This window comes from Lytechinus pictus, chromosome 16 (genome assembly GCF_037042905.1).
Source record: "Lytechinus pictus isolate F3 Inbred chromosome 16, Lp3.0, whole genome shotgun sequence".
In the NCBI taxonomy this organism is placed as follows: Eukaryota; Metazoa; Echinodermata; class Echinoidea; order Temnopleuroida; family Toxopneustidae; genus Lytechinus; species Lytechinus pictus.
In genome coordinates, this window is record NC_087260.1 from 12,894,645 (window position 1) to 12,922,632 (window position 27,988).

At 36.4% G+C, this 27,988-nt stretch overlaps 1 protein-coding gene across 1 annotated transcript in view; it reads left to right on the plus strand.

Annotated features, from left to right (window-relative positions):
* LOC129278803 (guanylate cyclase soluble subunit beta-2-like) overlaps nucleotides 1–27,988 on the plus strand; it is a 58,010-nt gene that overhangs the window by 16,082 nt on the left and 13,940 nt on the right. Inside the window, exons 2-8 of the mRNA XM_064111616.1 lie at nucleotides 4,269–4,363; nucleotides 8,461–8,724; nucleotides 12,556–12,761; nucleotides 17,484–17,495; nucleotides 24,780–25,185; nucleotides 26,203–26,399; nucleotides 27,204–27,327. Of these exons, the coding sequence (XP_063967686.1) occupies nucleotides 4,269–4,363; nucleotides 8,461–8,724; nucleotides 12,556–12,761; nucleotides 17,484–17,495; nucleotides 24,780–25,185; nucleotides 26,203–26,399; nucleotides 27,204–27,327 (1,304 nt within the window). The remainder of the gene's footprint in view (nucleotides 1–4,268; nucleotides 4,364–8,460; nucleotides 8,725–12,555; nucleotides 12,762–17,483; nucleotides 17,496–24,779; nucleotides 25,186–26,202; nucleotides 26,400–27,203; nucleotides 27,328–27,988) is intronic.

The following is a 27,988-nucleotide window of genomic DNA, read 5'->3' on the forward strand; positions in this document are numbered from 1 at the left end:
TCCCCAGCGCTTCGGGTCATCAAGAGGCGCTCCTAATGAAAACAGATACTGCCTTAATACATGACCGAAATTCAGAGCAGATTGACAGAGCGAGCTATGGACATTATGGTGTAGAAATCAGGCTACTGAGATTACCTCTGTCATGGCTGTCACTGGCTGTAGTCTTTAATCCCCAGCCACCTTTTAAAGTCATGAATGACAATCAGTAAAGCTGTTAATAAATCAAAGAAATACTTATACTATATATACCATATTTACGAGAAGGTATAATTGTTTCTTCGAGATTAAACGTGCTGATTCACGGATGAATTTAGTTTTAAAACAAAAGAATCAAATTATTCTCAGAGGCGTGTGTAATGTTTTTTTTAATTCAGTGTACAGCTGTATGTAAGATTAAGATAAAGACCTGGCTTGATGATAGAACGGAGGAAAAACAATGTTAGTTGCGGATGAATCAATAATCCCTTAAACATACAATTGTCACCACTACATCATCATCAGGTCTCGAGCATTTTCGTACAATATGCACCTTTTAAACCCTTTGATGTTTCTTCTATGTCATTTTACGCCATTTCAAAGCATGGTTTAAGGCGTGATTAATACGCTGACGGGACCTATTTACACAGAATTATGACACTCTGAATATGACGTATGAGCAAACACGGTCTGGGGATTTTTTTTTTCGTTCCTCTGATTCCGCCTGGAACTAGATGCGAGACATTTTTGTTCATTTCCTCCCGAAAAGTCTGCTTAAAAGCAGCGCTTCCGTCATCGTAACGCAAAAGATTTTGGCAACGGACGTGCAGTCGGAAGGATGATAAGCTAGAATACCATAATTTCTCTCAAAATTATCGATTTGGGTAAATGGGGGAAATGAATTAGAGCCAAGTCTTTAGTGTCTAGAACTGCCGAATGAAGAAAATCTTATGTTATCGGTTCTGGGAGTTGTATAACACGGTTTAAAATGAGAATATATATTCTCTTTTTATATCATTAATACTTATCGCGTATGAAATATAATATTGATGATTTTGCTAACCAGCAAACTTTATTTAGTGTTCGAAAATGTCTGACTTCCTATTTGATATTTTGTCAATGTAATGCAAAATGAAATAATGACGTCGGATATAATTTTTTTTTACATATCGTACAGGATCCGAATAACCAAGGAGTTGCTGATATTTATTTCTAAGTTCGAAAGTTTGCATTGTACCTCGAAAGAGATATTTGAAAATAGACCCTGTGGTGAAAAAATAACGGTTTTTGTTTTCGTAACGACCGCTCATATTTCTGTCAAGGGGGTGCATTGATGTCAAATTGCTGTAATTTGTGAAGAATGAAAACTACAGATTTGATCAACTAATCGACTTAATACTTGATCTCTATTACCTCCTTTCGAATAATACAAAAACAATTTAAAAAATGCAATTTTATAACTTTAAGACGTCAGAGCAACAGGATCTTTCAGATTCCTTTCTTCTTGTCTGGGATTTACTTCTATTCAGCAGAAACCATTTCCCCTCTCTCCTCACTTCCGCTAATTTTTGTTGTCCTTGATATTCTATTTCGGGCTGGTTTATGTTAAGATGCAAATTTTTTAGTTCCTTTTGTGATTTTAAGACTTGTGAGCTTAACACACTCGAATTTATACAATTCCCGTGGGATCATGTATTAGAAGACACGGACGACAGAGTCATTTATGAATATGCCACTATGATAGATAGCATTGTGATACTATTTTCATATCAGTAGTACTTTTAATATCAATGTTTCTAAGCAACCCACCAAGTTATTCATGTCAATGCGCCTTTTTAATTGATCTGACGTACAATTTAATTAGTATTCCCTGTTCAATGTGACATCCAAGTATTCATAAAATGGGATTTCCATGACAGATCATGAGGCCTTAGCCACCAACGCCACTGCGCACTGGTTCTTTTGCGCTGCATATTTAACTTCGGCGCATGTTTTATGATCTGTTTAAATTTAATTTAAGGCATACAAAGAGAAGATTCATCGAAGGTCCTTCTTACGAAATCTTTATCAGTATATCAAGAAACGGCACCGTTCGGGTTCAATTTGAACTCGGGTCCAGAACAGCCTCTCGATTTCAGATATCATGGAAGTATTGCAAATCCCTCTAGACTTATTCTCTCAATTTTCACTCCTCCTTCCGCGGATATATGTTTCTGGGCTGTCTACAGCTATTTCCATCGGTGATTGAAAGAGAGCCAGATTGTTGTGTAACCCAAGAATGGCATGCTCTTTTCTGTTATTGGGCGAAAGGGTTCCTCTCTTTCTCACCTCGTATATTTTGCGAATGTGCCCATATTATCAAGCCCCAAAATATCTTAATCATAGGCAATGGCGGCATGCTCTTGACGCCAATGGCTGAAATAACATGAAACAAAAGCAACATGACATTCTAAACGGTATTACGTGTATGCTGGCTCTGTTATGAATTTCTCATTTTTAATAATGATGTTTCACATGTAACATTTTGATTCAGCATCCAGGATATTACTCGATTGTACTGTAAAATAGTTAATCTTATCAATGACACTTTAAAAAATACGAAGAAATAAACGTCCGATTCTGGACTCGCCTTTATATCTTACGACATGTATGAGTTGGTCGCGGTAAATACTTTTCCACAATTAGCCCTGATGAATCCCTTAAATTAATTTCAACGGGGCATCCAATCTCGTTCATTAAAAAAAAAACGTTGTGTGGAATAGGAAAAAAATAAGTAAAACGGATTGGCGAAAGTTTAAAAGAAATCTGACAAGCGATAAGAAAGTTATGGTCATTTTAAAATTGAGATCCTTGGGACTTTTTAAATTTCAAATTTCAAATTTCAAATTGGCAGCTGGGTGAGTATAGTATGGCAAGTGGAAATAACAACGTTCTTATAGGCTATGTACTTAATCACCATGGATTTGTGTTCTCTCCTAAGTACCTATTCCCCTGGGGCAGTAATCCAAATATAACCAAGGTAACACATTGTTTTATGTCCTAATGAAAGAGAAATATAATTCAAAGTACTGAAGCTTTTGACAAAAAAAAACAATATTAGCCATTTTATGCATTGGAGTGGAAGTATAAAGCAGGTGGGGTGATACAACCTCGTATCTCAAAATGAATGTTTTTTTATGACATCTCAGAATAAGCTAAATGTTCGAGTTATAACATGGGTAACAACCTTCTTTTGCCTCGAAAGAGTTCTTCACAATTTTTTTTTTTTTTTTAGCTGCTTCTTTTTTTTTTTTTTTTTTTTTTTATTTGCCTTTTTTTTTCTTTTTCTGCCTTTTCTCTCCTATCTTTCTTCAGGAATTATTTGTTGTTGTACTGTTTCAGGTTTTGAATTTAGATGGTTTGCAATTAATCTCCTCATGTGCAATATCAACACAGTGCTTGGACTTCTTCTGGGAGTCTATTTCCTCAGCTCTACTTTCCCTTTTTTGTGCTCGATTCGATTCAATTACTACTTTATTTACATGTTAGTGACCATTGTTAAATGTCTTGCATTGTATAATGATTTTTTTATTCTTAAGGTTGCTTCTTATTCTCTTTCCAATATCCACCTCTTGCTTTCCCTTCTCTTTTGTCTTATCCCTATTTCTTTCCCTTTTCTCATCTTTTTCCTCTCCTCTCTCCTCTTTCGTCCTAATCTTTCATTCCCCTATTCTTCATTGGTGACATTTTGTAGTAATTATGTTATGGCCTTTGGTATTTACTTATGATACATTTCTTTTTCATCTGTATGAATTTGTATTGTATTTAATATTTATTTATAATGTTTACTTTATATTTTGTTATATTTATATTTGTACATGTAAACATTCACTCATTTTAGTCTTTGACTGCTTGTGATTGTATTTTGATAGTTTTTATTGCAATAAATCCAATATATATATAACAATTATCACGAGAATGTTTTCAGACAATAATATGAGACTGACACCATTGCTATAATTCAATAAAACGCAGTCTTTTCTAAGCTGATCTATTTTTTTCATAGATTTTATCAACCCACCAGCGATAATCCTTGCTTCACATCACCGATACGGCCAATTTGAAGTATTCATAAGTAGAGTGATTACCATTTCTTATTATTTATCGTAACATATATTTACTCATATCTGCTTGTCTGAATTGTGTTTTTTCCTGTAACAATAACCTTTTATTTAGGTTTGATTCTTCTTTAAGAGTTGGACTACGGGATTCAAGTCAGTAATTTCTTTATAACATTTTTTTTATCATTACAGGACACTGGCTGGAGTAGATGACAGCTTCATTTCTCACACAACCTATACGGATGGGATTACGTTAAAACTAGTCAAAGCAGCTAGTGATGTTGCAGGTGAGATAGAATACTGACCCCGAGAGTGGATTGTCAATCTTTTTCCACTCCGAACATATTTATGCCTGGACCCCGTCTTACAGTGAGTTACGATTGATCCAATTAACCACAACTATGGAAGGCCAGCAACGTCAACATCTAAAATGCTTTTTTGTTCACAATATATTTTCTAGACATGATGTATATTCATGCATTCATCGTTTTCTTGAATATTCAGTGTGCTTCTCTGTTTAATGACTGGCATTGTGCAAACTTCCTGTATGAAAAATTATGACATTGCTGGATATCCATATAGTTTAGGTTGATCGGATCAATCTTTGTAAGATGGGGCTCAGAACTCGCATCCGACCGATGATATCCCATTCAAGATAGCGCAGTCCGTCTGGGCCACGTAGCCCAAAGCTTAGCAATCATCGTATGACATTGTTGTAACGATTAACTGCATTAACTACAAGTACAATCAATCGTAAAAATCAAGCGTACGATCAATCGCTAACCTTTGTGTTATGGGACCATGGAGTTGGCTTCGTTGATGTGACAGTGGAATTCAAGGGGAGTGAATTTCACTATCCGGTGTGGAAAGAAAAAAGTAACACAAATCGTGTAAATGGCCAGGTTTTTGTTTACATGTGATCGGCTTTTGCATCGGCTCGCGGTTCTGAACCGCGAGCCGATGCAGAATCGGCTTTTTTGTTGCGTGTAAACGCGATTAACTTGCATCGGCTCTCGGTTCAAAATCGGCAATTTTGCACCACCAAAGTAGTAGGTTCAGAACCGCGAGCCTATGCAGAATCGGTTTTTTTACTACGTGTAAACAGAAAGCCGATTCTGCATCGGCGCTTGGCGCGCATTTCATTTACTTTACCATTATTACCGTGTTTACACTTAATCGGCATTTGAATCGGCTCGCGGTTCTGAACCGCGAGCCGATGCAGCATCGGCTTTTTCATAGCGTGTAAACGCGAGTAACTTGAATCGGCTCGCGGTTCAGAACCGGCAATTTGCACCACCAAAGTAGTAGGTTCTGAACCGCGAGCCGATGCAGAATCGGCTTTTTTACTACGTGTAAACAGAAAGCCGATTCTGCACCGGCAATTTGTGCGCATTTCAATTACTTTACCATTGTGACGTAATTGTTAGCGCACTAATCCAGCGTTGTCTTTATTATGACGTATATTGTAGGTATGCGTATCATTTGAAGTTTTTGCATCGGCTCGCGGTTCTGAACCGCGAGCTGTAACAACTTGTAAACGCAATCCAAATGCCGATTCTGCATCGGCATTTGGTTCAGAACCAAATGCCGATTAAGTGTAAACACGGTACATGACGTACTTGTAAGCGCACGGATCCAGCGTTGTCTTTATTATGACGTATATTGTTGGTGCGCGGATCATTTCAGGTTTTCGCCCCAAAAGCCGATTCTGAACCGCGAGCCGATGCAGCATGTAAACGCGGTGCAAGATAAAACCAAAAGCCGATTCTGCATCGGCTCGCGGTTCTGAACCAAAAGCCGATCACATGTAAACACGGTAGTCTACAATATTCCTGAATTAATAAGTTATTGAAGTCTCTTTCAAACTTTCAAACTTTTAAAGATATATATTGAATAATTATAGAAGTACATGTAGGTCTGATGTAAGTAGAATGTATTGGAGGCCCTATGTTTTTATCATGTTAAAATCTAGTGGATTTCTGTGTAAGAAAGTGTCATCCTCGAGTTCCATGTGTATGTTTGATAATGTGTTACATTTAGTATAGCAAAGGAATGTCGATCGCTGGTTATGAATAACTCTTGCTTTCAATTGTTTTCATTATTGAGCTGAATAAAGTTAGCATTCATTCATTTTAATACTCATATGAAAACTTTCGTTCGAGATCTCTCCTTCCAAAACAATAAATAACAATAGCTAACTCCATGTTTAACAACCAGTTTTCACAACACGTATTTCTTTATTGAATTGTTTATAATGAGTAAATTAAAAATAACTTATATTGCCTCTATCACGTTGATCAAACAAAAACAAATCGAAAACGTAACCTTCATCTAAAAGCCTCGCCTAAAGCCCTAGAGAACTCATGTCAATCTCAACAAAGTAATCGAATCTAAACAAAGGATAAAGTCACCTGGCTTTTGACTTTATTATTCAACAATACCAAGAGAAGGCAATTAAAAAACAATCATTTGTTTCCAGCTGTTTTGTGACATTGTTTTTATTCTTTTGACACCATGCAAGGGCGTTGTGCAATCTCTAAAAATCAATAGTTAATCACATTAAACAGATTCGCGTCAATTCAGAAACATCTGCCTTTTGTCGTGCCAGACCTGCCCTTAATGATTTCGAATAAAAACAAATTACAATTTCACTTAAAAAAACGACTTATTTTTAACCAGGAAAGGAACAATAGAATTATCGATTGATTTTTTCATCCTCTAGTTCTTATACCATCTGCGTTTTTGTTTATCTCATTTTCATGTTTCTTTTATTGAAATTCTTATTCATTGACCATAGACACGTTTGAATTGTTTATTAAGACCTAGTTTTGGCACCCATTATCGCCCCTACCAATTTTCCTATTTGTATTTTCCCTTTTCAAGTTGTGAGATTCTTTTTGCCATGTTTATAGAATCACGTCACCCGGTTTTCCCTTGTCAGTGTAAAAAGTAATAATTTATTTTAAAAGTTTTCTTTCCACGTTACAATGTACCTATTTATAACGTATATATAAAGCCACCTTTAACAGCACAATTAGTCAGATAATATGAACTTTTATTAACATCTTGCTCCTCCTCCTCCTCCTCCTCCTCCTACTACTACTACTACTACTACTCCTACTACTACTACTACTACTACTACTACTACTACTACTACTACTACTACTACTACAATTACTACTATTACTACTACTACTACTACTACTACTTCTACTACTACTACTCCTACTACTACTCCTACTACTACACTGCTGCTGCTATCTCTACTACTACTGCTGCCTCTGACCTTACAAGTACTACTACCACTACTACTACTATCACTACTTGTTCTACTACCACTACTACTACTACTACTACTACTACTACTACTACTACTAGTACTACTAGTACTACTACTACTACTACTACTACTACTACTACTACTACTACTACTACTACTACAATTACTACTACTACTACTTCTACTACTACCACTACAATTACTGCTACTTCTACTACTAATACTACTACTACTACTACTACTACTACTACTACTACTACTACTACTACTACTACTACTACTACTCCTACTAATACACTGCTGCTGCTACCTCTACTACAACTGCTGCCTCTGACCTTACATGTACTAGTACTACTACTACTACTACTACTTCTACTACTACTACTACTACTACTACTCCTACTACTACACTGCTGCTGCTGCCTCTACTACAACTGCTGCCTCTGACCTTACATGTACTAGTACTACTACTACTACTACTACTACTACTACAACTACTACTTTTTCTACTACCACTACTACTACTACTACTACTACTACTACTACTACTACTACTACTACTACTACTACTTCTACTACTACTACTACTACTACCACTACTACTACTATTTTTTCTTCTACTACTGCGACTTCTACTACTACTACCTCTATGAAGGTATGCATTGTGTAATTCACAAAATCTCTTTTCGAGCATCTCGCTCAAAGTTACACGGTGTTTTCATGAAATGATTAATAATATGAAATATATCTATGAAACGGATGACATACTCTATGTCAAAAGATTCATCATTTCTTATTTTTTGTCTGTTCTGGTTGCAGTGTAGTTTCTGAAGATGACATATTCTGTTGTTTCTTTATCAGTATGCACTGTGTTTATTCAGCTATCAGCCAGGAAAGAAGAGAAAATGTGCGAATATGTATATCACCAAGCTGTTCTGAAAGCCGTAAATACATGAAGTTCAGATCTTGATTTACAGTCCACTTGGAAATTCCCCGGATGTCGACAGTGTGCCAAAACAAATAATCAGTATTTATGGACATTCGAAATATTCAGCTTATGCTAATTAAGTGAATACATATAATTTCTATTTGACCTTTGATCAGGTCAACCAATCCCGGTGATTCTAGAGTTGTTCGGGGAGTTCTTCTTCACATTCTGCCAGCGATCCGGATACGATGAGATGCTGAGGGTTCTTGGGTCAAACCTCAAGAGCTTCTTGGAGAACCTGGATGCCCTCCACTCGTACCTCAGCTTCTCCTACAAGAAGATGGAGGCCCCCTCCTTCCGGTGCGAGAGAAGGCAATCGGACGGCGCCCTCATCCTGCATTACTACTCACATCGGAAAGGATTGCACCCCATAGTAGTTGGTAAGGATGCCAAATCTTAGTTTAGCGACGGTGGTGGTAGTGGTGGTGATGATGATGATGGTAGTGGTGGTGGTGTTGATGATGACGACGATGATGACGATGATGGTGGTGGAAGTGGATGAAAACGGGGATGGTGATGATGATGATGATGATGATGGTGGTGGTGGCTTGTTTGTTTGCTTTATTTTTATTTCTGCGTTCACAACAATACGTTATCAAAAGTATTTACATTGTTTACGATATATATAATAATCCATAAATCATGCAATATAATCATAATACATAATAAGAACAAGAAATGGTGTGAGCAAATACTTCACTTTTTAATAATAATAAATAGAAACATTAACTAATGAACGCAGGAGACCATCATCGTGAGCGATTAAGCTTGAAATTGATGGCGGCCTCATACTGTTGATGACGGCCACATACTGTTGATGACGAAGATGATGATGATGATGGTGGTGGTGGTGGTGCATGGAGAGGATGGTGGTGATGAGGATGATGATGATGGTGGTGGTGGTGGTGGCAGTGGTATTGTTGATGATGACGATGATGATGATGGTGGAGGTTGTGGATGAAGGGGATGGTGGTGATGATGATGGTGGTGGTGTTGATGATGACGATGATGGTGATGTTGGAGTTTGTGGATGAAGGGGATGGTGATGACGATGGTGGTGGTGGTGGTAGTCATGACTGCGCTGATGACGACGATGTAGGTGTTGAGAGACAGAGGCGTTATGGAAGGAGAAGGAAAGAGCGAGTAGGCAGTAATACGCACGACATAAATATCGGAATATAGCGAAGGGGATGGGTGTTTGTACACCCACATGTGTAGGTAGGTGTGTTACAGTACTAGTTTCATATCTCACCCTGATAACAATAGTACATTGTTATGCATTAACGAAGAGGGACAGAGAGAGAGAGGTGGAGAAGAAAGGGGAAGAGATGGAGAGGGACAAAGAGTATATGAAAAAAGAAGAAAAAAATCGTTTATGTGTGTGTGGCGGTGTGGGTGGATATGTGTGGGTGGATATGTGTGGGTGCCTATGTAGGTATGAGTGTGTGAGGAGAGAGGAAAAACGCTAAATATGAGGGGTGTCTGACTGGACGCATGGAAGTCCGGGGTTCAGTCCCAAGCCACGGCACCTGTGCCCTTGAGCAGGGCATTTAATCAACAGTGCTCTTTCATTAAGATAAATGAAAATGCTACAAGCAACATTGTTCCCAATGTATAAAAGTAAAAAAAAATTAAACAGGAATATTAAAAGAAATCAGAGAAATTGTGAAATTGAAATTGAAATTGATTGAAATTGAAATGGTTTATTAAGAAAACTTCATCGCAGCCGAAGGATGAATAGCGAAATTCTGTACAAGGCAAAATACAAAATATATACAATAACAGTGACTATAACAAAATGACATGTAAAAGTAATAAAATAAATGTTATATGTTGAAATTTAAGAAAGGAGAAGAGTAGAATAATTTTATACATGGGATAAAAGTAATCTTGGATAGTTGTAACAACAGTATGATTCTGTGGGGATAAAGTCAGTAATTCATAACCTTGCATGAATATAGGAGAGAGAAATCAACAGAGAGTGTGATATAAAGGGGAGTATATTTCAGACATGACATCAGAAAACTAAGAGTAAACAAATATGTTACATCACAGTTCTTATTTTTAGCATATACACTGCGATCAGATCGAATACATTCAGGAAATTTGCCCTACGTCCACCCCGTGTAATATTACACATTTCATTTACTGCATCCTGTCAAGTCATTGGATCAACTGCTGCCAAACAAGGAATGGTAAACCTTGGTCCATTCTTTAATAAAACATGTTACACAATACTTCTCCCTGAAGCAACGGGTCACTGACCATCTAACACTTAAAAAAAAAGAAGATTGCTGGAGTTGGATCAAACATATTGGGTTACAGTTGTTTCATATCTTGCCCTGATTGTAAGTATATTATACCACGGCAGTCATTGACGAAGGTCAGTCACAACTTTATTATGGAATTTGGGGAGGAGACAGAGAGAGGGGGGAGAAGAGAGGAAAAGAAATAGAGAGAAAGAAAAAATAACACAGATTTTGAAAAGGTATATGAGTGCGTGTTTGCGTGTGAAGAAGGTGTGTGTGTGTGCGTCACGCGCGCGCGCGTGTGTGTGTAAGTCATAGAGGTACGTATTTAACTCTATAGTGTATGTAAAGATAGATGGGAAATAGGACAGAATAGGATAGAAAGGGATAGAGGTAGATAGAGACGGGTATAGGGAGGGAGAGGAAGAGAAAAGGAGAGTAAGAAAAGGTGTTTGCTGTTTCGCAACGTTCGACGTGTTGCACAATATTATATACGTTTCGATTTACTAAAATAGCAGGTCATTACCCACTCCGTTGGAAACCAACGTCTCTACTTGCACGCATCAACATGTTTATTGTTTTTCGTAATTTAAACCCCTCAGGAAAGATTATAAGAAATGTTGTCTGAATTTGAAGAAGGGTTACGGAATGAGTCAAAATAATGATGTAGAACGAGTAGGATTATAAGAAATTAATGGTCATGTCTTTTAACGAAATAAGACGTTCCGGATATCAGTCTCAATCATTATCCGGATTACCGTCTGGAGGAAAATATGACTAATGACATTGTCTTCGTAAACACCCCCCCCCCCCCGAAACTGCTCGATCTTGATGATTGCATTATAATTCACGCGACAGGTTAATATTATATATGAACTATTTATTTTCCCCTTCTGAAATATTTATATTTGTCTTTTTTTACAAATTGATTTTCTATACATTTATTTGTATACCCCCTTTTTTTTTTTTTGGGGGGGGGGGTGACATTTGGAAATGATACAGTCACCTATTAAATACAATGCTTTATTTTGTTCAGATTATGTATTATAATGGTATTATAGTTGGCACGTGTCTCTACAATATCCAGAGGGCTTATATTTCTTATGTTAATCACTGCTCTGCTGCCTCTTAGTAATGTTAGTATGAAATGCATTAGCTTCCATTTCATTTGGTCTTTGTTACTTAGGGGAAGAATATAAATATTCAGTTTAGATATGAACTTTGTAAATGTTTATGGGTGCATAGCGCGAATATCAAACCCAAAGCCTCATACATGTATATGGTTCGTCTGAAATGGACCGTGAGGTTTGATATGATCATGTTAATAAATGGGTATGGAAGCGGGAGAGTGTGCCTTTACTATCGTGTAGAGCAGGGTGGGTGTTTCATAAAGCTGTTCGTACGTTAAGGGCGACTTTAAGAACGACTCCACCTTTCTTACGCCTAACCATCGCCAATTAATATACCATTTACCACAAGGAAGGATCACCAGTCGTTCGTAAAGTCGCCCTTAACTTACGAACAGCTTTATGAAACACCCACCTGGTCTTTTTTATGTAATATGTCAGGTATACACTAAGGGGGTGTTGCAAGAAAATATTTGCAATCAATCGCAAATATTATGTTGCAATTTTACGATTGACTGATCAATCTTATCTGTGGCAAATCGGATTACACTCCTTGTTTCATGAAGCAGATTAGCGATCAATCACAAATTTGTAATTAATTGCATGACATATGCTTGATTTAGGGAACAAAAATAGATTTGCATTTGATCTCAAGTTTCTTGCAACGCCCCATAAGACACGTTTGCACGATTAAACGTTTACACTCAGATACGTTTACACTCAGATACGTATACACGATGAAACGTTTGCGCCATGGCACGTTTACACAATGAAACGGTTATTCAAGAATCGTGCTTGTTTTTTGGAGTAATTTAACAATGTTTTATCTATCCAGGCATTGTTCGAGCGGTAGCAAGGGAATTCTTCCAAAGTGAAGTGAGAATGGATGTCCTAGATGAAACGCACGAGGAAGAGAGGAACGGGAAAAAGGAACACGTGACTTTTGCCATCTTTCAAAAGAAATTACAAATCAAGGATCCTACTTCGCCAAAATCGGTATCCGATAAAACGCAGCAGAGCGAATCGGAACACAATAAAGAGGTAGGGTTTCGTGTTCTGTCTTAATGAAGGAGATTTATTGTTTTTACACATAAAAAAAACTCTGCAGCAGATAGACATAAAGTTAATTTAAATTTGCATAGAAATGCTCATATAAATCCAAATTCACATAGTTTTTTCTTAATGCTAATAATTGGTAATTGAATAGGCTTACACTAGTTTCTATGAATTAATAACTATAGACATAGCAAGATTTTAATATAATTATAGGTATAAATGGTACAAAAATGCATAACTATGATGCTTTACCTTGTTTACAGTATTAATATATATATAAGTTAATTTTTTGCGAATAGTCTTTATAGTTGTCGATTCTTAACAATTATCTTGGACAAAAGGGTGAGATTAATTTTTAACTTTTTGATCATATTAATTTTACACAGTTTTTTAAGCAATAGAATGAAACCCTTAATTTCGTTTCTAAAGAAATTATGAATAATTGCTTTCTGATAGCAAATGGTTCATTTATCATACATGACTCATGTACGATGATAACAGAAATAATGATAATACTACTAATAAAATAATAATAATGATAATAATAATAATAATACTGTAATCATAATAATGATGATAATAATAATAATAACACTGTAATCATAATAATAATGATAAAATAACAATACGTGTCATTTTCATCATCATCATCATCATTATTTAAGATTAAAGTACCCTGTAAAGTAAATGCCTGCTTTAATTTTTGTAGTTTTATTTCTTTATCACAATAGTATACGAATGATAATAATAAATGCACGTGGTACTTTTTTTACATAATGCCATTATTAATATTATGACCACTTTGTTCCTTAGAATCTTTATTTTCTTTTTCTAATTCTCTCTTTTCATTTTCGTTCGGGGTATCAGTCCATCTTGTACATCCTATCATTTTTTTCTACCATCTTTTTTTTTTCGATCCTTCTCATCCTGCACTTGTCCTCGAGAGAGATTCCAAATTCGAAGTTAAAATGGCCAGGAGAAAACCAGAGAAATCTAAAACTAAAAGTGCATTAAATTTCATCCATTCCACCAGCCTTGCCTCCAAACATAGCAAATCCCTGCAATTAATTAAACATGAACAGTCTCTGTCAGTGTCATGATGCGCATGCCTTCTGTGAAAAAAAGAAATGAAGAATCAAAGAAGAATCGTGCTCTTCACACATGATCACCCGTTATGACATAAATGAATATCTTACACCAGACTGTACTAAAAGCGCATTTTAATAGAGACTTGTGTGTTTTCTTCGTGCCTTATTCTCATCCTAGTTTCGTCTACGATTCCAATAAAGCTTGCAACAGACTCTTTTGCAATGTTAGATGCATCCATTAGTATCTATCAAACTTATTGATCTTTAATATTTGGAAAATAACCGCCAAATAGCATCAATAATCAATATCTCCGTCACCATTCGCTCTAGGGAACGGTAGACAATTCGATTAAAGAAAACTGCATTAGGAAGAGGGATACAAGCATTTCCGCTGAAACATGATTCAATTTATATGCTTGTGAATAATACATTTGATCGTTAGGTCACGCTAAAGCAAGCTTTTCAGATATATATATATATATACACACACATTCGTTTAGCATCTATTTGCATATTTACTCGTGTGCCAACTATCCTTCCGGGTTGGAAAATATGACCATTACCAGACACAATTATTGTTTAGAGTGAATATTCTACACCTAAACCGGCTAATCTGGTCATTTCCTCGAAAATTTGGAATCTCTGCTCTTCTCCATGCATGCTTTTGCACGTCACGTGACTATAATCCATTGCTGTGATTGGTCAACGTGATCATGACTTCCATCTTTTACCCTCTCATTAGAACATCACTACTGATGATAATATATCGGTGACGTCATCAGAATGGGTGCCTTATAAATGGGTGAGTTACGTAATCCATTTTGATGCCTATGAAACGAAACTATCCAACATCACAATATAGGCAATGGAACACCCAAATTACATTTCCATTGAACATTTTATACCTCTTCGAAATAATCACAAAATGTCGTATTTACCCTTAAAATTGTTATACAAAAACATGATATACAGTATGAATCAGTGTCTCTCTTGATTATAAAGTTCGAGTCGAACTAAGATAATTCATGACCAAGCACTAATAAACAGTACATAAAACCTGATTATAATTGTTACCATGACAACATTGAGCTGCGATTGACTTAATATCGATATCTATTTGAAAAAAAATGGAATACAACATACATCACTACAAAAATTATGACCGATCTTAAGCATAAGTTAAAGGATAGTAAAAGCCCTAGATTTATCATAATCGTAACTAGAAAGCAAGGAAAATTCAACGATAGCGTGAAATAGACTTAAAAGATAAACGATAAACAAGCCAACGTACGTTCATGAATTATATATAATAAATCTAAGAATTGACTCTCATTGCAATAATACTTGGTTTTGCGTTGAGCGAGGTCCGTCTGTATAGCAGCTCTTTTGAGCGGTAAACACGGTAACTCGAAACTCTTGATGGACGTGTTAAAGAGAGAAACTATCGGTGATTAGTAACATTGGTTCTCATCAGTCATTCTAAGGATGCTTAACATGTAATCCCGCCGTAATCATACACGAGATTCGAAGATTAGCTATCAAGCGTAGCACTCACCTAATGCCCAATGGTCCTTCAAGTTAATCGTCGAATTGAAGTGAAAATGAGAAAGGGAAGAAAATGCGACATCTGAAACTGAACTTTTAGCATGTTTAGTGCACCCACGCCTATACTATTAACATCTAACATGTGTAACATGCGTAGAATTACGATTTCTGTGTTAAATATATCACGACGACAAACAGGACAAATCCAAGTATTCGCAGAATCTGTAATAAGTTGCAGGGCTGTGCGTCTATACAGATATTTGCTGATTTATTTGAATAATTATCAAGCACAAGCGATATGCGTGCAGAGCTCATAGGGTTTAATGCTTTAACATAGTAACCCAAATAAGACTTGTATCTTCTTTTTAGCATAATTTTATAACTATGACCTTTTTCTAAATTTTTGACACGATTATACTTACAGAGCGTCTTTATAATTAAATAGTTTCTACGCATCATAAAAGAAAGTCAATCGACCGCTTCTTTGGCAAATAGTGTGTCGTTAAGATCTCACAAAACACGCAGAATCTTAACATTCGAATTGGCTGTGTGCTGAGTCTCTTGAAGCATAAATAAAATGGTGTTGTACTAGTATTCAGGGTTGAAATTTCTGCTCATTCTTCTTAATCTGGACCAAATTGATGGAAGAGAGGCAGATCAAAGCTCTGGAGTGATTCCGATTAGGCCTGTCGCCATTTTGATATAAAGCAATCACTTTCGGATCTCGGTATAAGGGGTGCAGACCGGCGCTTGTCGAGCTACCATCTTGTGGGCCTATTTTGTATGATCTCAGAATTGTGAAAGCATGAGTACGATTTAGTAGGCGAAAACCATCTTGGAGAATGGCGAGTAGTTTTTTACACTTCCTCTGGGAAACGCTGCGTATCCGTGAGTATCTTTAGTCGCTTACATTAAATAAATGTTTTTTATGGTTTTACTTTAAATTTGCGTTTTACCCTAATTTATCCACCCCCTATTTGCTCGCGTCATGACTAGTATGACTGTCAATTTAAGATTGCTGCCCCTTTTGGATGACTGGGACTCATTTTAAATGACGGCAGCCACCTTGTCTCTTTCCATCGAGATTCTTCCCATAAGGATAGGCATGGACTTAATTTGCACGTTTCTTATAATTCAAATAAAGCGTAATTGATAATACTTTTATTTTATAGAATGTTAATCGTATTATAATAGTGTTATGAACATTGTTACTGACATGTATGCATACCAGTAGGCCTATATAATAATTATGCATGAATAGATCAAAAGCATGAACGAAGGGTTTATTTGCATCTTCCCCATTAAACATAGCATGATATTACTTTATCCGGTTTTTTTTTATTGTACTTACTAGCAATATATGACAATGGATTATTACATTATTTACATTGCATGAATTACAGTGCATTTTATCTTTATCATTCCGTCATAACGGTCTCACAATTATATAATCATATCTTCATATCTTTATCCCTATATAATTTTACACCTTTTACTACCCTGTGATCATGACCATAATATATATATAATCATTTTGCATACCAATACACATGGCGTTTCACTCGCTTACCTGAGATATTCCCTACATATCACCAATTCTCGCCTTCATTATTTCTACTAGTAATGAAGCATGGTAATACCTTTTCAGGAAATTTCTTACAATTGTTTTGATAAAAGTATGAAATTCTTAATAATTTTTCTATTACTAATATAACTAGTACTGTGCAGTAATTATGGTCAAACGATATCATTGATAAATATATATCAATTTCTTAATTCATACTCTTCAATTTTCGATTGTAATTATATATTTCTTGGAAATTTGGTTATTGATATCGTCATTAACAATTTCTCATTTTAACTAATCGCTAAAATCTTAGTTCTAAACCTAACGGTATATATCCTAATAGAACGTTACTTCTTTGTGTGTCATATTCTTTAGTTTAGAACAAGAAATAAATAACAGCGCTGTATCTTTATTTTGCTTTTGATACTAATTCTCACTTTATCTATGATTAATATCGGTAATTTTCTTTATTTGCTTCCTCAACTTTCGGCGCCATTATTTCTCCAGGACGAAGACCACGTAAGTAAACAAGAGCTATTTGCTCATGTTGATGGTGATGTATTATGATATTTTGCCGATTACCGGGGTTCTTTCAGAAAATTGTAAAGGGATACTCCAGGCAGAAATTAATACGAGTTGAATAAGTTTACACAAGTAACGCATTACAAATATCATTGAATTTGATACAAACGGCGGAGTCATTGATTTCATAGGTTTCGAATGTTTTGATGAAACATATGTTTGCATTTTAGCATGAATATGCAAAGATGAAGTGTTAATGTCAATTCTCCATCTGCCCTGTCGTTCAGTTTTCTATTTTGAATCATAATGAAATCATTTATCGGATATATTGAAAGACAATAAAATTTATTTATACAAATCCCAGGTACATATTACTTACAGATATGATCTTAAAATTGAAAAAACAATACCCACTCTTTAATAATCACATCATGTGATATGCCAGAAAAAAGGAGGGCGGATGACATCACCAGCCCACTCATTTTACAGTTTATTACAATTTCAACAAAGTGATGCAAAATTTCAGAAATTCATTTTTTTTCCATCCTATTTCAATAAACCTTCCAGGTTTTGCCTGTTAGATATGTATCCACCAATTCAATTTATATTACTTTCGGGCTTGAGTTCCCTTTATAAAATGTGCCTTTAAACCTGAATTCCCGGTTAAATGATGTAAAGTATGCTACAATTACTCCAGTCTTGATATACATTATCTCAGAGGGCATAGGGTTAGAGTTAGGATTGCAATGGGGATTTGGATCAGATTAGGGTTTAACTGTTTTATTATTATTTTTGGAAGTTAGGTTTTAAGTTTGACTTAACGTGTAGATTTTGCATCAAAGCAATTGTCGCCGAAACGATTTTTTTCAAAGGGTGCTGATGTTAATTTGAAAAGCAAAAAAAAAAATTGGTTTCACTACGAAATGAAGGTCATTTTAGTTACATGTTTCCATTTTCACACATTTTCAAGAATACCTGGGGGTGCTATCTATGGAGAATAATACACACAACACCCCCAAATATATATTTTTCTTGGGGGGGTGTTTAAGCACCCCCGCTTCACAGGGCCATGGGAACTGTCACACTAACCGACCAATGCTACGTTATTTGGAAAGGTTTTTTTTTCGGTCTGAGTGGGTTTCACCGGTTTTATTGCACTCTAAAAACAGAGAGTAAAAATTTACCCAATATTGGGTAAAAAGGGAACATATGTGTTTGCTGGGTATTTTCCGCCCAATATTGGGCAATATGCATGTTTGAAGGGTAAATTCAAACGCAACACTGCGTAAAATTGATAAAATATTTGGTATCTTTTTACCCAACAAACATACATTTGCACATTTTAACCAATATTAGATAAACCGTTTTTAGAGTGTGTATCATCATATAACGTTGAACCTTGAAGAGTAATCCCTTTCAGCAGCTTCAAAGCTATCCCGGGATGAAAATATAGCACAGCATTAGTAATGTTCATTAGTTATTAGCAATCAATTGTTCGCAATCACGACGGGGACAGATTATACACCATAGAAGTTATATTGAAAATGCCCATCAAAACACAATGAATAGCTGAAAGGAGGTCTTTGTCGAAAATGGATGAACCGGGAGCGAAATTATTTTTCCCACCAAGTTCTGGACCGACATATGAATATTCATGACTTGCGTCTTCGGATTGAGAGTACGCATGCGCGTGGACTTGGTCTCGACCACTGCCGATCGTAAGCATTCACGTTGCTCAGAATGAATTAGCATCGTCAAATTACCGGTACCCTTACATAGTTACATAGGCCTTATAGGCTTAGATCTATATATATACATCCAATTCTTAAGTTACACTTATCAAACTAGCTGCTTTTAATGGCAAGACATGTGCTTGGGTAGGGCTAGCTTAGGCTAGCGCATTAACTTTAACTCAAATATGGACCTGTCTAATGCCTAAAACTAATAGGAATAGCCGACTAATGCCATGGTTAACTTCGAACTTGTTAATTCCGAACTTTACGTTTGATTAGGTTTGGACCAATATTAGCTTATTTACCATGGTTTAATATGTCTAGTCCGTATACAGAACCAGTCCTAGATCTAAAAAAAATATCTTAGTTCTAGTCTAGTCTCTAGATCTAGACTCTGATCTACGCGCTATCAGCATGGAACCACTAGTGTACCAAAGGGGGGGGGGGCAGACTGCCCCCCTGACGAGTCACAACTGATCCAGGGGACGTGCCCCCCCTTGAGAAGCCAAATTAATAATTTGTAATGTCAAAATGCAACGAAAAAAGACGTTTGTCCCCTCTTTTGAACGTGAAGATCTTTTTTTTTTTCTTGTCAAATTTTTTTCAGGTACGAAATCCTTAATTTTGGGTGAAGACGGGGATCAAGATCACTGACGTTAGAATACGTTCCATGCACGCACTGGTGTACCTAGGATTTTCCAAAAGGGGGGCAAATTTTTTAGAGGATATTTCGTCCGCGAAAAAATGTGACAAGCCCCCCCCCAAAAAAAAAAAGGGTCTTCACCCCAAATTATGGATTTCTTAGCTGAAAAAAAAAATTGGCAAGCAAAAAAAAAAGATCTTCACGTTCAAAAAAGGGGACATACGTCTTTTTCATTGCATTTTTACATTACAAATTATTAATTTGGCTTCTCAAAGGGGGCACGTCCCCTGAATCAGTTGTGACTCGTCAGAGGGACAGTCTTCCCCCCCCCCCCCTTGGTACACTAGTGGTTCCATGCTGATACAGCGTAGATCAGAGTCTAGATATAGAGACTAGACTAGAACTAAGATAATTTTTTTTAGATCTAGGACTGGTTTTGTATACGGACTAGACATATTAAACCATGGCAAATAAGCTAATATTTGTCTAAACCTAATTAAACGTGAAGTTCGGAATTAACCAGTTCGAAGTTAACCATGGCATTAGTCGGCTATTCAGTGTTGTAGTCAAGGCTCAAACCTCCAAGGCCAATGCTTTAATACCCAAGGCCAAGGCTTCAATACCAAAGGCCAAGGCCAATGCATGGAAACCCAAGGCCAAGGCCTGAAAACCTCAAGGCCAAGGCCTGAAAACCTCAAGGCCAAGGCATTTCAAACTTACGATATACAGAACAATGAACTAACAATACTTAGGCGGCAGACATCACACATGGTAAAATGTATGTGAGCGAGGGGACTGAGCGAGAAAAAAAATTAACCTTTGTACATTTAAAACAAAAATAATTTCATGATAGAGACATATTAAAATAATGATATAGTTACCTGTGTACACATAATCCATAATTTTTCTATAGGCGATTTACATTGCAATAATTATTATTATACCACGGTCATCTGATCCTGGCATTCTCAACGTATGTTTTTCTCCACTCCATGGGACAAGGGCAACAGAAAATTATTATGGGGGGGGGGGTCAACGCCAAAAAGGCACCCATTTATCAAAATGAGTTTTTTTGTGCAAACAGATACATGTATTTTCAAAATGAGATTATGAACTGCGTGAAGTAATTGTGTGTTTTATAGAAATTAAGTTGAGCAAAGGCTTTCTAAAGTGATTTTTAATTATAAGATAGATATTTTGCTTTAGGTTTTACTTCTCAGCGAGAAAGCATAGCGTGCAAGCGGTTTTGAAAAAAAAATCTATTCTTATGTTGTAAAACTTGATTTATGGTCAATTATGGGGCTAATCATTGTTGAAATTTCCTTGCGCGATGTTGCCAGCGCGAATCACCAGCTCAAACTTCTTGACATGTCGTGTAATAAGACATGGTAATTAGTTTATTCTGAGCTGGTTTTGTAATCATGAAAAAGATGTGTATCTAACTAAAAAATAACTTTGCGCTCGCTAATTCTTTTTATATACTGACCAGTAAAGGAAGCAGTTAATTACTGCATTTTAAATAAGATACATAACTCACCAATAAAAAATAATGCGAGCGCAAAGCGCGAGCTCAAAAATTTGTGATATTCCAACCTGAAAACTGGACATTCTAAGCATTTTCTTGCGAACGAGAAGAGAACGAGTACAATAATTGATGCGAGTGCAGGAAGCGAGCCAAATATTTGTGATATTTCAACCATAAAGCAACATTCTATACATTTTTGTAACCATTAGCAGTACTGTACTAAACAATAATTGATGCAAGCACGATTCAAAATCTGTGATTTTCGAACCTAAAATGTATTATGTTTTATTATTAAAGAAGGTATTTCTTTTTTAAAAAGGGCATATTTCATTTGGAAAAAAAATCCTACAGGGATTTTTTTTTTTGGGGGGGGCAAGAGAGCACAAAGCGCAAGCTAAAATTTTCAAATGCTTAAACTGAAAATGAGTCATTTTTAGGACTCTTGTCAGTTTTCATATTTTTTTCTGCTTACAACCACTTTTATCAAACAGTTAATTAATCATTAATTATTAATACTTATTGATAATATTGATAATTATTAAATTATTTTTTGTTAATTATTATTTCTTGAAACCATATTGACACAAAAAACAAATACGTTGCTTATTTCCTTGAAACTGTAGAGAAATAAGATTCAATGTTGAATGATATATGATTAAAAAGAAGTAAATTTTTTTTCCCCTTTGTTTTGTCAATCTGACCCAAAACAAATATAAAATTTAGAAGAGAGATAGAGAGAAGAAGAAGTCCCACCACCAAGAATAAACTTAGACAAGGGGGGGGGGAAGGGAAGGGAAAAGATGGAGTAAATGTGATATTATTTTTTAAACAATCTATTGCAAAATTAGCTTTTCTTATAGAAAGAGGGGGACAAATTTTGTTCACTCGCTCGCTTCAATCGCTTTCTTCTTTTTTTGACAGAAATTTTGCTCTATATATGCCATGCTTGGCCCCTCAAAGTTTCTGGCTCATCATGCCATTGACATAACCCATTTGGATATGACAAAATTGGAGACTGTGTTCAAGTTTACCAAATCTTTTTAGAATATCATTAAGACTTAAAACATTCTTGTTGGCCAAAGAAAATAATACAAGGAAAATCCTAATGGAATAGAAATCAACCTTGTTATCGTTCTTTAGAGTTAGCTATGTTTAAAGTATGAAAATTGTTGTCAAAATTGCAGTCAGATGTAAAAATTATCATTGTCATCAAAGCACTATTATCTTGATCATGACCATTATTATTTACTGTCATTATCATCATATGATTACAACACATTACCAATACATAATGCTATTTTTCATAACTGATGTATTCTTTGTTTGAATTTCTTGATAATGGTGACAATTACAATTGATGACACTGATAGTACACTTACTACTGCTGCTGCTACTGTTACTGGTGATTGGTAGTATTGACCATTAGTGTTATTAAATATATATAAAAAAACAATTGAAACATTTATAATTACTTATTTAAAACAAATGAAAGTACAAAATACAAAATGCCTTGAAAAAGCCTTGAAAATGCCTTGAAAATGCCTTAAAATTTTAAGGCTCAAAATCCTCAAGGCCAAGGCTTTGAAAAAGTACCAAGGCCGAGCATGAAGGCACTACAACACTGATTAGTACTAGGCATTAATTAGACAGGTCCAGATTTGAGGTAAAGTTAATGCGCTAGCCTAAGCTAGGAGCTAGCCCTACCCTAGCACATGTCTTGCCATTAATGGCAGCTAGTTTATTAAGTGTTTAAAAATTTGATATATATATATATATAGATCTAAGCATATAAGACCTATGTAACTATGTAAGGGTACCGGTAATTTGACGATGCTAATTCATTCTGAGCAACGTGAATGCTTACGATCGGCAGTGGTCGAGACTAAGTCCACGCGCATGCGTACTCTCAATCCGAAGACGCAAGTCATGAATATTCATATGTCGGTCCAGAACTCGGTGGGAAAAATAATTTCGCGAACCGGGAAAGCTGATCGTCGTGAGATTCTGAGCTGACGAAAAATTTACCAACTGTCGCTGTCCAGAGTTCATGGCGAAACTTGTTTTGATGCACCGATTTTTGACAAAGGCTGCTTTGCCATGAAGGGTTTTCGACAATAGATTTTCTATGTTGTAGAATATATCCCCGTCGTGAAAACTCCCTATAATGTAAAGGGAACAGACGCCACCCATCATTCTTCAATGAGAGTTCGTTCTGAATGTCATGTTTCCATAGGATCTTCGATCAAATGCCCCCTTTATGATGGGGATATGCTAAGATTGACTTGAGTACCATTGAATACTTGCTTTACTTAGATATCAAAGTCAATTCTGTGTTAAACATAATCATTGTTCCTATTATTATTATTTTTTTTGTCTTGGTAAAGAAAATATAATATTGTAAAATGGCATGCCATGCAATGGTATATTCTTACATAATTGATTACAATAACTCATCGTTATGTAACTTCGAAAATAACCTTACTGAGAAAATATCAAAAATAAGGAAATACGAACGATGAAATTGGAAGCAAAGAAGAACAAGAACAAAAAAGAAGGAAGGAGAAGGAAAACGAGAGAAGATAGGAAAATTATTATGATTGAAAATAAACACCTTTGAAATCGTATATTTTTTTTAGAAAGCTGACACTCCTTAGTGATCATTTCTATGCGCATAATTATTTGAGAAAATACCGCACTGTTCTTGAATTAAAAGGAATTCCTTAAAATTCCATTCTAGTTTCTCAAACGTGAGCCTCTTGTGGTTTTCAACATTATTGGTTAGTGTTCCAGGGTATCTTACTCGGAAAGAGATGCGTTTAGCCGCAAATGAATTTCCCTCACTTAAAAGATGAACTGAAGTGGTTAAGAGAATAATTTGATTGGCTTTTCATCTTGGCATATCTCCACGCTGTAAATTAGCCCCTCTAATTTTAGAAGAAAAATACCTTACTTCCTACAATTCACTGACAAACATGTAATTTGATATTTACAGAATTGGTGTAGAAAGTTGTTAAACTTTGCCCGTCATTTCCGATGACCCATTCAAATTGCTTTCAATACGGAAGATTTCGAGAACGTGATTCTCTAAGAACTGTTTTATGTTATTTTTGTGAGGGCGACTGTACCTTTCATGGGTTTGATCAATTATTATCCTTGGTCAGCCGTGATCAGCCATGGAATATTGATCAGAGTCTGTGCTGGTTGTGACATGTTTATCGATGAAACAATATTCCATGCGGTTTCATTTCAAAATAAATGTTTTGTCACATTATGATATACTATAGTCTTGACCCTTGAATGCTTAATTTTACTACTTTTATATATATATTTGGATTGAGGTTTTGTTTCATGCAATGACTTATTAAATCCATTTTCAACAGAATGTTCGACAAAGGCAGGATCTTAAACCGAACAACGAACGGCCGGCGACCCTCAATGTCCAATCTCTGGTCTCCCTCGCAAACGACTATGGAAGCTTCTCCCCTTCGTATCCCGAAAAGCTCTGGCTGGACCAGCGAATGTTCTGTGAATACTTCCCCTATCACCTAGTCTTTGACTCGAAACTCAGACTTCTGCAATCTGGCGTTCACATACAGAGGGCGCTGCCCAAGCTGCGGACCATGGAAGACACCACTGTGGAAATTCTTTTCAACATGTTGCATCCGCAGATTGACTGGAGCGTGCCGAGTATACGCAAGTTTATCAATATGCAATTCGTCCTGGAGACGAAACGAGAGATGATAATTCCTGGATGGGGGGAAGAACAGCCCATGCTCCAACTAAGAGGTAACAAATGAACCCCCTCTTCTATCGCCCGTATCAACTAAAATAATGATTTATCCAATAGCCAAACATCATGAATATTAGACAGAATTTGTATTGATATCAAATGATATACATCACCACGGAAAACCGTTACTGAGCAATACCATTTGCGTGGGAAATGTATAATCGTAAATTGTATGGCTCATACACAGATACTCGGAATGATACCCACTCGTTTGATTTCATGTGCTTAATCAGAATTTGTTTCCTTTAAGAAAAATCCACAAAACAATCACTCAACAACCACACTGGAAAATTGGGTGTTAATAAATTTGGACGTCTTTGAAGGGTAAGTTAATAGCGCTGTTTGTCTGATACTTCCCTAATTTAAAAGCTGGGAATTCCGCAGGCCTCTTTCTCTGGATGGGGCATTAATGAGAATAAATTATTCAGACTGAGGTGATGATGACGAAGGTTCCATGTCCATAACCAATCGGAATTGCCGCTGCAGATATTCACGAATAAACGATTCCACGTAGATGGCGCCAATGTCCATCATGTACATGTGCACCGCAAAATCAACCATTTTCTATCACTCTCTGTCTTAATTTATCTCTCTAACATGTCTAGGAATCGAGTAACATATTCACTCCTCGGGGGAGTTAAGAGAGACGAAATTTGTTTGAAAAAAAAAATCAGAAGGTTTAATCTTAATTCACACCAAATTGCCCGATCCTTGACGTCACCACTAAGTGGAGTAAAAAAAAAGGTGAAAATTCACTCCTTTTATCAAGAGAGTCCATTCTTTTGTAGAATACACATCCAAGTAAATAAGAACATCGCAATGCTTACGAATGACTTTTTTATGTTATAGGCAATATTTTGGTATGATAGTTCCATATAAACTTTATGCAAGTTACGGAGTTAGATCTTTCTTTCTCTCTTTGTAAGTATGGAATTTAATGCCTTTTAAGAATATAGCTATAGACTCATGCGGGCCGCTTCAAAAAATACAAATTCTCTTTACCTGCTCTTCAGGTCAGATGATTTGGATGGACTCCTTAGACGCTATGTTGTTTACCTGTTCGCCACGTGTTGCCAGTCTGAAGGAGCTAGAGGAAAGAAATCTTCATTTATCAGATATCCCTCTCCATGATATCACCAGGGATCTCATCCTCTTCAATCATCAAAGACTCGCAGAGATTGAACTTGGGAAGCAGCTCGAACAGAAGAAGGTAAGAGATATAATGTTATACAAGGAGCGACTTCATAACCGGACAATTTGACACACATAGGCCTAGATGATTATGCGTTAAAGTTCATGCCTTTCGGACGTGTCTGCGATCCGATTTTGGACCATTGGACATTTTCTGTATTTTTAAAATGTAAACGTATATGAAGTATTCTCTTTGGAGAGTAGAGTATACGGATAGTCTCAATGTTTTGGTCACCTGTTTTGGTGAGTTGCAAGCATCATAAGATCAGAGTAAATGCTACTTTTGCTTGAGACCTAGGCAGGTAATCATGATATGTTAACCTCATAATTTGATACGGAATATATTATTTTACTAGTACATGTAGCTCTATATTTGAAATCAGAGTATTTATATGAGTATTCAGATCTTTAGAGAGTAGGATATTTAATGTTTAGTGATCACATCGAACGGTCCATTAAATATTTTCTCTTATAAATAAATCTATAAAGGGCATAGAGACGTTGTTCCGCTGTATTAAGCGCTATATGAAAGTGGATTCTTACAAAATCGGGTCACAATGTCAACACTGCACATTGAAGGGGGGCACGGGTGGGTAATACCTGCAAATAAGCCATCTAGCATTTCTTGATGATGACCTGGAAATTATAAACGACTCGGCAATTGGCAACCAAGTCGATAAACTGAATGGACACCTTCCAGAAACACAGATCAAGACGATAGCCATAGAAACAGCGTGAACAAGAATCGTGATGCAATAGTAGCCTTGAAGTTGTCTTAATCAGTAACGACCTCATATCTTCTTAAATCCCTGATTACTTATAGGAAGAGCTCCGGTCAGCGTTAGGAGAACTTGAGGCGGAGAAGAAGAAGACAGACATGCTGCTCCATTCTATGCTTCCCAGACAGGTTGCAGAGCAGCTCCGAGATGGCAAGAAAGTTGAAGCTGGTAAGTATATTCGTACTCTTGTGCTAGGTTTAAGAATAGAGAATTTTCGCATTTACTGCCGAGATACCCTCTACAACGCATTGATTCTTTTGAAAATGCAGTTAAAATCACAATGGAGAGCTGGAAAGGCTTTTGTCAAAAGTTGATAGACTGGGACAGCAGATCATCCGAAGATTTGCACCGGACGAACAATTGCAAATGTGCCGTTGTCCAGAGTCAAGAGATTCTGATGGTGTCCCGGTCTACCAACATTCGACAAAAGCCTCTCGGCTCCCCATCGTGATTTGACTTGCAATTTCAAAGGAATTGGCGCGTTGTCAAGAGTTTCTCTGTAGCAAATGCGAAAAGTCCGGAGTAATGTCGAAGCCCGCCAATGAAAGTGACTCCTAACCGACCGATTATGTTATTGGAAATAACATAGGAATTTTGGTCGGACTGGAGTCAGTTTCGTTCTGATCAAGTTGGCCCTTGGGAGAGGGAAGCTACCGAGATTCCCTCACGCACCAATCCACCTCGAGCCGCACCAAGCCACCTCGAGCCGCACCAAGCCAAAACCCAGCTAGATGCTGAGGTGATTGGCTTGACGAAGGAGGGGGGGGTATGGAACCTTGTAAATTTTGTGAGTTCATCAATATTTGGTTTTGGGAAATTAATTATTAGT